Source organism: Diadema antillarum, unplaced genomic scaffold (assembly GCF_040938485.1).
Source record: "Diadema antillarum isolate AM-2024a unplaced genomic scaffold, OU_Dant_1.0 seq00000821_RagTag, whole genome shotgun sequence".
In the NCBI taxonomy this organism is placed as follows: Eukaryota; Metazoa; Echinodermata; class Echinoidea; order Diadematoida; family Diadematidae; genus Diadema; species Diadema antillarum.
This window is the reverse complement of record NW_027271698.1, coordinates 2,786,832-2,799,371: the sequence shown is the minus strand read 5'-3', so window position 1 is coordinate 2,799,371 and position 12,540 is coordinate 2,786,832. Positions and strand designations below refer to the sequence as shown.

The 12,540-nt window shown below is 37.4% G+C and overlaps 1 protein-coding gene across 1 annotated transcript in view; it reads left to right on the top strand.

The window, feature by feature from the left end:
* LOC139739853 (casein kinase I-like) overlaps positions 1–12,540 on the top strand; it is a 48,656-nt gene continuing 36,116 nt past the window's right edge. The window contains exons 1-3 of the mRNA XM_071650454.1: positions 1–554; positions 3,392–3,498; positions 5,846–5,972. Of these exons, the coding sequence (XP_071506555.1) occupies positions 390–554; positions 3,392–3,498; positions 5,846–5,972 (399 nt within the window). The 5' untranslated portion in view covers positions 1–389. The remainder of the gene's footprint in view (positions 555–3,391; positions 3,499–5,845; positions 5,973–12,540) is intronic.

Genomic DNA, 12,540 nt, shown 5'->3' with positions numbered 1-12,540 from the left:
TGTATGGTGTGTCTATCGACGTGCGATTGATAACGTTGGGGAACCATAACGTTAGATCCGAGACTCGGGTACACCACCGTGGACTGTGTATATGTACTGTGTTATATGTGATCCAATGATACGTACATTACACATAGCTGTGCAGTAATCATATTCCAGGAAAAGCGGCGAAGTACTTTTTGTTGTTAACCGATTTTGTTGATTTATCAACAAGTACAATGACTGTGCTTTCAAACGATATTTTATTGGTAGGATAGAAATGTAGTGTGATGTTTATCCGCAATGAAACCGGGTGAAACACCGTCAAAATTGTGCTTTTCATTTCAGTATTCCTGTAGATAAAGGTAGAGTCTCAGTTGCATAGATAGGCGCAATCTTAGGGAGAAAACATGTCGGCTGCGCCTTCAGCTGCAGGTTTGCATGCAGGAGCATGCCAATCGTCTGGACGTGAATTCTTAGTTGGTAGCGACAAATATAAGTACCGTCTTGTGAGGAAAATAGGAAGTGGGTCGTTTGGCGACATCTACTTGGGGATCAACACTCAAAATGGAGAGGTAAGCGTCACTCTTGAATGAATGCTTGCTGACTAAACTTGTGTCGAGCAGTGTTCAATTCACACTGTTCAGTGTCCATGGTCAAACTGATTTTCATTGTAACTAAAGATTACTGTTGCAATGGAATTCACGAACATATGTATCATTAATTGTACTTTGTATTCTTCATTAAAATTCACAAGCTCCATGGACCATGATCCGTCTTAGTAAATCTATTCTTGGATTATCATTAAGCGTTCTATTTTAAGCGAAGACGCAATGAACAATGAGATTACGAAATCTTTTGTTTGTGCAACATTGATTAGTGTCACTTAAAGTTTCAGATTCCAATATATATGATATAAATTTCTACTAATGTTAGTATGGTTGGACCTACTACTCATCGACCGCCTAATGTTTATTTGCTTGATAAGAATATTTAACACTGAAATTCACGTAAAAAACTTGACCTACGTGATTGAGAGAATCCAGCTCTATCAAATGCCATTGTTCCCTTTTCGATTCGAAGTTTCAGTGCATAAATATCGCCGTCAAACTTGCGTGGCCTCGTTTCAGCTCCCCGCGGTAACACTCCTTATTGAGATCGACCGCTGTTTTTGCATTGACAATGCACACAAACCGAGTTGTATCAGTTCGGGAAACCCACTCACAAGGGGGGCCCCTCCTTATAAGTAACCCGTCCCCCTTATAAGTAACCCCGTCCCCCTTATAAGTAACCCCCGGGGCACCCCTTATAAGGAGTCTCCACGCTTTTTTGCAATGCAACGCGAAAATGAAAGGACTGCGGCAATTCGCTTGATTATGTCCATATTAAAAGCTTGACAAGTTTCCTAGTTACTCACGAAATTTGAGCAAAATCGGTTTGAGGCATCATATCTAAAATCATGGATTTAAATGCGATGTCAAACGACCCATGCGAATGCTGAAATGCGAGCGATTACTGGCGTGAGTGTCGCCAGGCGCGGCGGCGCAGCAATGCTTGAGTGCAGACGTGGCGACCGAGTACGGTACTCAGTCGCCACGTCTGCACTCAAGCATTGCCGCGCCGCCGCGCCTGGCGACACTCACGCCTGTAATCGCTCGCATTTCAACATTCGCATGGGTCGTTTGACATCGCATTTAAATCCATGATTTTAGATATGATGCCTCAAACCGATTTTGCTCAAATTTCGTGAGTAACTAGGAAACTTGTCAAGCTTTATGGACATAATCAAGCGAATTGCCGCAGTCCTTTCATTTTCGCGTTGCATTGCAAAAAAGCGTGGAGACTCCTTATAAGGGGTGCCCCGGGGGTTACTTATAAGGGGGACGGGGTTACTTATAAGGGGAACGGGTTACTTATAAGGAGGGGCCCCCCTTGTGAGTGGGTTTCCCGAACTGGTATTGAATACCGTGTTGCAGCCGAAGCTTTTTAGAAACTTCCATAGACATTACATTACGATTCAGTGAAAATATTCATTCGAAATTTTGTCCTTGATTAAAACCATTAATGAACAGTGAATTTTCGCGTTTTCCCACACCATCCTCATCAACAGTCGAAGCCAATGCATTTTTACGTGCTTTGCGCGCAGTGAAGTGCGTACTATTAAGCGTTCAGTGCGCCAATTAATACGCGGTCAGTTTTAAAGAGGGTGGTCGATAGTAGTAGGGCTATCATACTACCTTCTAGATTCTCTGTAGCGGGCATAGGCCTACCCTTGGCCTTACCTATTTTGGGCATGGTCAAATTTGGACAGAGGCTTGGTCAAATTTTGGTACAGAAGCCATACAACTGTACATTTGTAGTTTAAAGGAACACAAAAGGAATATTACTCAAAGAATAATGTTTGATTTTAGTAGTGTGGACATGTGTGCTGAATCTGAGTGACTAATTTAATGATTCTGGAGTGGAATAGTGGTTTGAGTGGTTAAAGATTGTTAATGACAGCATCCTGCTGACGATACCCAGTTAATTTTCACTAAGTTTGCATTAATTTTTACAAAAAGGAAAATGGTGCACCTACATGTACGTGTACACGAAACACTTGTGTTAACTGTACATACGACAAACACAGATGAAGCATGGTGAGCTGAATTCACAACATCACTCCTTGAGCTGAAATTTCCAGGCTTACATTTTTAAATGTTTAAAGATTATAATTTATGACACGCAAGCAAGAGATACATGTATTCCATAGTAGTATAGTAGACATAGCAATTTCTTACAGGAACAACTTTATCCAGGCCAGGGTGAAAGTGCAATCCCACTACTCAACCATAAATCGAACGTTAAGTCCTCCATCCCCACAGTACAATCACTGATTCGCACATGTATTGTAACCAATAGTCATGGGTGCTAGAACAGTAGTTGTGCATACCGGCATGCGGCGCATCACATACGGTATATCATGACCACTACAGTAGCTGTGGATGATAACTTGTGAAGTATTGATATTTTATTTTCAATTCCAAACAAACCACATCAATGTGTAGCTGGCTGGAGATAATGCTTGAGGTGTCAAAAGGAAAATTGGAAATCACAAACTTTATCAAAACATGTGCTTCTTTAAACCTGAAGAGTTTGCCTGTTTATTCATTATTCATGTAATTCACTAGTGAGCACTTTGAAACATTTTTTTTTTTTTTTTTTTTGCGGGGGGGGGGGGGGGGGGGGATGTGCTTACAGTGTCCACTTCTTTAGTGCCCAAATGAGCAGAGTGTGCTGTATCTAACATCTTAGTTTTCTAAGTTGGCAGTTTGACGATAAGGCATTGATTCTGCCGATTGATATTAAGATATTTACATGAGCTCCTGAGCAGATGTACACAAACTCATCAGTTTGCTTTAATTCTTTGCAGGAAGTGGCTGTCAAATTGGAGGCAGAAAAGGCAAGACACCCGCAACTGCTGTATGAAAGCAAGTTGTACAAAATACTACATGGAGGTCCTGGTATTCCAACAATGAAGTAAGTGGATGGATATTACCATTGTACTCAGACACATGATAACCAGTACATTAGCCATCACAAAGCTGCATGTACATTTTCAAGTCAAGAGTCCTGTACTTTTTATCATGTTTGATAAAAGAAGCAATCTATTCATTCTGTCATCAGATTCATGTAGTGCTGCTTCTAGAGTATGGATAATGAAAATAGTGAGATTGTGATGAGTATGATATTAAAAGCAGGAGCTGCTTTTGTGGATATTATGATTAACATGGTAAGTTGCATGAGTTTTTCCATGTATCCTTGATCAGCTGACTCATACCATTGTTCTCTCATGGAAAGGGATTTGTTCCAATTCATCCACTGCTGACAGTCAAAAAGCAAACTCACTGTTCTCCCATTAGAAAACTTATTCATGTTATTTGAATAAACACTTATTATAATGCAGTCACACTCATACTTAACTTCCAAGCTTATACACCCATAAGTACACACATAAACATTTAAACAAAATACACTTATATAATTTACTGCCTCTTCTTCCACTGTAGGTTTTTCTTTTATGTATTTATTATATACACTTGTACATATGTATATTGTGTATATATATATATGTAGTTTTTTTTTTCTGTCTGTCTGGAAATCACATTATTTCTTCATAGGAACTTCAATTTTTTAATTCTTGATCAGCTCTTACAATGTAATAACTTCCTCTTATGATTCTCTCATGTTTTTTTTATTTTCTTTCCTGTAATGTTTAAGTTGCATAGCACTGATATCATGTCTGAATTCTGCAAAATGTTGGTGTTGACTTGTTTGTTTATGTCAGACTTGGACTAACGTGCAAATGTTTGCACATGATATACATAGGGCAGTCTATGTGCATGTATTTCAGTGATTACTCATCACACTTGTCACCATGGCATGTGTTTCAAGTGAATTCCAGTCAGTCTGCAGATGCATGACAGTGAAAATTTGATAGAAACCAGATAAAGATAATAAAGTTATGAAATTGTGAAGTTTCACTAATTTCCATGAAACACTTCTTAAACAGTCTGTAAATTTTGCATAATTATGAGTGAGTTGATGTCATCTCCTTACAAATTGCCATGTAGTTTGTTCACAGAATCTTTACATTATATTCAGGTTTTTATGTTTAGACGCAATTATGCACCAGTCTCAAAACCTACATGTAATACACGATGTATCTGAATGACTGTAATATTTTGAACAAATTCAGCCACGAATAACATGATATTTTACATTTTTATGACTGAAAAATTGCATTTATGTCATTATTTTGTTCAAGATCAATGTAGAATTGTGAGGTGATGACATCATAAGCTTATTCATTTGCATGTGTACTGTTCAAGATCTGTTTTGAAAAAATTAACATAGTTTCACAAATTTATAATGCCATGATTTTTATCTGGTTTTAATCAAATTTTTAGATACAACTGATGTGCTCGTAAAATTTTACTAATTCCTTTCAGAGAAATTAATATCGCGATGAAATTTTATTGTGTTGGATGGTATTCAAAGAAATATCCTTGCCATGTAAGTGAGTCATACAATGTATGATTGGTGTAACTCTTATAAATGATAATTTCCACCATAGACTTACAATTACGTGTGGTCTTCTGATATAAGATGCTGACTGAGTAAACAGTAACATTGTTGGGAATTTCCTGATAATCATCAGCATCAGTGCTTAGAATTGCGCATTGCAATGCGAAATATGTTAATAGGTTATACATTTACATTAATGCCAATACTGTCCACCACTTATATTACATGCATTTTTGCACAGAGTGAACTCAAGTTGTAAAGAAGCATTTGGCCTTTTACTGCATTTCATGAAATCGCTTTAACTAGGGTAAAACTTTTTTTTTTTTGCTTGATTTCTTCTGGAAAATGTGTAGTATTGAGACTTTTCATCTAAATTCAAATTGCGCAACTTTCCTTTTAAAGGTTCTGTTTACCTTTTGGAGCAGTGATTTAGAAAAAATTTTCAAGATATCACATTTTATGCATATATGTGTAGGTCTGTTGTGTCACAAAACATCCTACCATATAAAATTTTTACAATAAAGCCTAAAATATAAGGAGATATCAGTATTTTTCTCATAAACCATAACTGTAGACGATTACTATTGTTCACATTTTGTGTATTTAACAATACTTTAACATCGATAAATACGGATTCAAATTTTTACAGTGGTTGTTTCTATCCTGAACTCAAATTTTAGAACTATTTTAAAGCACTCATGCTGGGTTTTTGTTTCTTCTGCAAATGGTAAAGTATGCCTTTAAACTTTGTGCTTCCAGTGTGAATGTCATTGGTGATTTCATTTTGATTCTCTAATAGGTGGTTTGGACAGGGACACAGCTACAACATCATGGTCATGGAACTACTTGGGCCCAGTCTTGAGGACCTATTCAACTTCTGTGGTAGGAAGTTCACAATGAAGACCGTCCTCATGCTGGCTGATCAGGTATGTACACTGTATGGGTCACATGTAAGATTATTCTGAAATGGAAGTAAAGCTGGAGGATGTCAGTGGTTAAAGGTGAAAGAAAAATCTGAAATTTTACCATTTATGCTGTGAATGAGAAGTGTTTGACATAATATCACTATTGTTCATGGATTTCTGGCAGAGCAATTTCATGATTGGAGTAGGGTTCCAGTCCAGGAATATGCGATATTGAGTGCAGATCATCCTGCATTATTTTATTAACGACAGTGCATGTGGTATACTTCACAATGTTTTCGTTTTTGCAAGTTTTGCAAGTCAACCAATATTTTCACAAAATAAGCATAAATAAGTGTGTTTTAAATTTTTATCTGAGTTTGGGAATCACAATTTTTCCTCTGAGAAGTACTTCTTTATCATTTCATCAGTGTGGTTGTTACATAGTCACAAATTCATCCAGGAAAGTGTCAAATTTAAGCACTAAGATAACTCCAATAGACAAGAGACATCTCAGGTACATTGTACTTTGCAATGAGGGTCATTTTGTATTTGTCAAAGAACACTACTGTATGTTATACAAAAACATACATAAGTATGCCAGTTGGTTGACTTTTGAACTATATGCTGCATACATGATTACAGTATATAAATCTCTGTTGTATATTTTCCTTCTCCAGCTGTATAGATATGACCTGCTCTCATTCTTATGAATTTTTTCTGTATGATATATCTCTGTGAGGAGTATGAAGCCCACCAATTTTTTCGTTCAGCTGTAGGTCTGTTAAGGGTCATCCTCATTCAAATGTTGCCTTGCAGCTCAGGGCCACTGATATACAGGAATTTTTCGGCCTGTTAAACATATGCGCCAGTGGCTCATACAGCATTGCCACGGGAAGACACTGTTTTATTACATCGTTAATTAGTAGACCTTTAAGTACACATTATACAGTAGAGCTATATTATAACATGTACATTGTATACAGTGTGATTGGTTGTGTGTGTGTGTGTGTGTGTGTGTGTGTGTGTGTTTAGATGGGTGTATTACTTCCAAAACAAAGCCCTCATTGTCTATTTGATATCTAATTAAGTGTAGAATGGGGAGGGGAGGACAAGGATGATCATTGATTGGTGTTTTGTATTATTGAATCTTCTAATGGCATTCACTCCTATGCCACGGCTGATTTTCCATTGGAGTACAGCCCATATGTATGTAGGGCCTATATTGCTGCACTTCAGTATTTGAGCCATTGCATGAAAAGGTTGACTGTTTGTAAGATTGGTTGGTTATGTTAGATTTGATTAATCCATTTCCGAATTCAGTGTCATATTGTACTTTGCCACTTTGATAGTCATGCCAGAGAGCCATCCATGTACAGTACCTGTATCACACCAACTTTAGGAACAGTGCAGTGAATTACTTTACCCTCTCAAGATTGACCAGGATTGTCGGATGTTCCTAGAGAAAAACATGTGCTGGCTGCACGTACATACAGTATTTACAAGGTCGGCGTACATCAACGATTTGGCCAGTCGCACCACTTGCTTGTAGGAGAAGGATCTACCAGTTTAAGCTGATTGTCACTATGAGTAATATTAATAAAGACAAATAAAGAGCCCTAAACGCGAGTTTGTACATGTATCATGTCTGTACACCGTACCTCCAAATGTACGGTACCGTCACAAACAAAGACAGTAACAAAGTTCAGTCTTTACCTCACGATACTGTACATGCGCACATTTAAAACATAATTGTAAACACCCTGAAATACCCTGTCATCTGTAGTGATAGTCATTTTTGCATACTGATTTTATACAATGTGCAATGTGATGTGAAAGCCGCACAACTACTTTGGATTATGTTAGGCGTGTGCATCATGCATATAATTTATGATGTGTTCAGCAGCAATTACAGTAGTTATCAAGGCTGTAGATATGGTACAGTGTATTGATATTTAAATACCATTGTACAACACACACTTAAAGGAAGAGAAGCTGCCAGTCCATAAAGCTGAACTAAAGACATATTTTAAACAAATCACATAACCTCAAATTGTTCATGAGCGTGCCTCTTTACCAAATACCTGATATACTAACTTCTAAGATTTTATGGGTTCAAGGCAGATATTCAACCAGGAACCATGCAAAAAAACAAACAAACAAACAAACAAATCCAAACAGGCTAACTGTAAATTCTATATATTTCAGAGCAATGTTACCAGTACTGTATCTTTCAAGGAGAAGTCCTTGTTTGTGCTTTGTGACTGGTGTTTCCACCATCCTTGTGGCCAGTGATGATGATTGCACACAATGTGTGAAGCATTTTCCTGCAGCAAAACCAATGACAGCTAGCAGCTGATGTCTCACCTCTCTGTCCATATTAATCAACTCCTTGGCAGATTGCCCTTCAAAGTTTCTAGCGGTGTGAAATGAGTCATGCACACTCTTTGTGCTTTTACTTCATATTTACCCAGCTTTTAAAACTTCATTATGTGGACACTGGCTAGATTATGTACACTGTACATGTACACATTATGTACAATGTACAGTGTACAATGTATGTTCTCATTTTGCATGTCATGGAAAAACTGGTTCAGAGTGTTGTATCATGCACAAATAAGTACTGTACCGGTATACACAATATATATATATAAAGTGAAGTTTTTAATTTTTGCCAATTTTGTGAGTCAGGTGCTAATAATTCACAGATTGAATAACATGTGAAATCATCAACTCTGATCTTGACATGAATACGATGTGCACATGTACAACGGTAAGTTCATGTATACATGCTCTGCATTACTGTACTTCAAGATCATGAATTTAACCAAAAAAGTTAAATATTAAATATATGGCGTATACGGCAATAGTTGACGTACAGTGTACATACATGTACATGTATTATGTGCATAAATTCCATTTTGATAAATGTGACACTAATTTGCTATCAGTTGTACCAGACCTGTAATGATGATTATGTATTTTCATGTTTGTGTGGTATGCTCGAGGATCATTTTCGCGTCAAAAGGAAAGTTAAGTTGTTTGAATTAAATCGTGTGATCACAGCAACAAATCTGTGAGTATATTCACACTATTCAATTTCTGATAGACATTAAAGTCACAAAAGTTTAAATGTCAGAAAATCATATTTAAACAAGTACTGTAAAGTTCCGTGTATAAGACGCACCCCTAATTTCGGACCTAGAATTAAAAAAAAAAACAACCCACGAATATGTCCACGCAAATATTGCGTGTGTCATACATATTATTTCAGCTCAAAATTTCCCTAGAATGCAGCATGTATTTGCTCTATTTTTCGTTTCCTTTTATATTTTCTTTTAACGGTATTCATCGGACATCAACAAAATATGGAAGACGCAAAATGCGAGACTTGTCTCGGTACTCACTTGCTATTGTTTCGCCTTTCAATCGTGGTACATGTGTCATGCATATCGTACTCATGAGTGTACAGTACGATCTTTGCTGTCATACATAGCAGAGGGTGTCTCGCATATTGACACATGTCAGACTGGAAGGTTCATAACGAAAAATAAGAAAAACATCAACAAGTGTAGCAGAGGGATCATACGGCAAGACGTACGGTGCGTACGGTAATTACACTCATGCACTGTTACCAGTAACATGTGTGTCTCTTCAAGGAGCTTCAAACACACTCCTTGGTCTCTTGTACCATGCTTGTATGCGCAGTGCTAGCCTTTTGCAAAAGGCAGCTCGCTATAATTTCAGCACACGCACACAGAGAGCAATGGACTTGCACACACAGCGCGCAACGGGCAAGCGCGCTTCGATCCGATCGCTGTGTGCACGCGAGTCCATTGCAAAAGCCTCTCTGCAGCTGCTGCCTTTGCCAAAGGCTTGCTAGCTAACTAGCTAGCTAGCTACAGTGTTGTAGCTATGCTATCCTAGCTGGCCTCGCACTCGTGAAATGAAGAGCAAACGAACGACATGGATATGCATGCATGCTTCACACATCGTTCATATTTACGGTGACAGAGTGTCGATCCTACTCCGTATTTTACAGCTTTTGTCTATGGTCATATTGATAGTAGTACATTGATTAAGTTTTACGGTATCGGTAATTTAGTAATGATACCTGTACATCGCGTATTCCAGCTACTAGGTTGGCTGTTGGTAGCTTGGTAGACTGACATCGGTAGCATACAGCAGTGCTGTTACAGCTGTTGTCTATGGCCAGATTGATATATCGTTACTGCACAAGGCCAATGTAAGTTTATCTCGTATTTGCAGCTTTTGTGTGTGTCCAGATTGAAAGATCGCTCTTTTATCCGTAAGTTTTAGTGATTGCTTACCTTCCAAACGTCGATGGGCATACATGGCCCCAAGTTGGCCTTATAAAATTGGGTGTACATGACGGATTTTTTTCCGTGATTGGACTGTACCCGTGTATACGACGCACCCCCGATTTTCAACGTTTTCCGACGAAAAAATAGTGCGTCTTATACACGGAACTTTACGGTATCCTGATATTGAAATAACAATCTTAGTAATTTGTAACAACAATTTTTCCGTTTTATAATTTTGCAAATGTTGTTTACACAGAGAAATCAAAGTAAGACTTTTGTCAAATTCACAATGAAGAAACCTACAACTGCACTTCATTTGTAGGATGTTTAATAATCCACTATCCTATGTACAAATGCATCACACGAGTCATCAAAAAATATGTCCGTAATGGAATTTGCTTGGAAAACCAAGTAAATATTATTGTGCAAATAACATCACAGCCTATAACTAAAGGTAGTGTACATGTAGTGTACAATTTGTAATCATGTGTACACTGTATGTCACATGAGATGAATTATCATTCATACATTATGTGATATACAATGTACAGTTGTACTACACAATTGTCAAATTTGTATTCATCTTATGAAGACTATGATACAGTGTATAAATATATATATATATATATATTTTTTTTTTTAGTGCAAGGACAAAACCTTTCAGATATTTTCATTCGTGTTTATGGGGGTTTACAGTGTTTTACAGTGTATTTGTAAACTGTACAACCTGTATGTACAGCATACCAGTTCTACACTAATGTGCATGATGTACTGGTGTAGGCTACATGTACACGTACCTCTTTATATCACATACAGTTAATACAGAAGTGTATTCTACTGATATTGTGTATGTTTGTGGTTTTCACCAGTGGGAACAGATTCCAGTTGTGGCAAGTGGCAATGCAGTGTGTATTATCTGTTCTGATGCTACACCATAATATGTACACATGTACACGTTGTACATTTGCCCACTTCGGAATACTAGTACATGGTGTAAAGCAAACTAACCGCCTGGTGAAAATCATGCATTTCCTGCATTTTCTTGTCTGCCTTCTGTGTGTGTGTGTACAGTGTAGGTCAGCTACATAACGTGTAGGCACAGATAGAGAGCAGGAAGCTACGTTGTAAGTCAGGAACAGTTATCCACACACTCAAAAGTATACTTACTGTTCACACTTCAGCCCTTTCCACAAGTGCTAATGGTTGGTAATGAGAGACTAATGTAGAGTTTGTCATAGCTGGGTTCAGTATTCAGTGTAGTCCAATAGACTACCATAACTGTGGGACCAGTTGCATTAAACTGAATGATACAGTGTCACTTTACAATGAATATTCTGCAATCAGTAGTACAACTACCATCGCACCACCAATCAAACCCAAGAAATCAGTGCTATTTTACATCATTTGTACCATCAAATGTAAGGTTGTCATGTAGTTTTATACACGAGGTCACTTATTTTTATTGTATAATGTGTTTGTAATTAGTTTATGTTTTTATATTTTCATTAAAGACTTGTTTCTGTCTGTAATCATTCTGATGGAAAGCACCTCAGACTTCCTGTTTATTTGTTGTATTTGAAGATTGTTCATGCTTGAGGTTTGTGAGTGAATACAATGACATTGCATAATGACAAATCAAATATTATGGCCCATGCATTTACTGAATTTTATTTCAGAAGTGCGTGTATGGAAGCCTAAATTGCTTAGCATGTTTACAGAAGCCACTTGTGTGGTATACTCCCACTATGCAAACTAAAACACAAGCTTTCCACATGTGTAAACCATACATGATAGTACCAGCAGTCTGAACCACAGTCACAGAATTAGTACATGACTTGCATGCAGTTGGTACCCCCTTTTATAGGATACCGTACCAAGTTCTTGCATTTATAAAATGCAATTGCCCTAATACACATGTTCCTGGGGAGTGTATTTATTATTTACACTCTACTTGAATGCTCAGTCGGGCAAGTGTACATACATACATGTATGTAGTGTAAGACATCTATTTTGAAATTTCTATGGCATCCACAGCAATGTTATATGCATATTGCTGTGAAATATTTGCATCGATAAAGTTTTATACCAAAAGTTATGTGGAGCTTTAAAGGGATGGTACAGTATTGGTGGAGATGAGATTTGGGCTTTAAACTTTTTGCAAGATACCAAGAAAACACTTATGATAATTTGTACAGAGCATACCATTTTAAGAAGAATTCAAAGTTTATTTGATGAAAATCGGGTCTGGAATGAATGAAACATCCAAA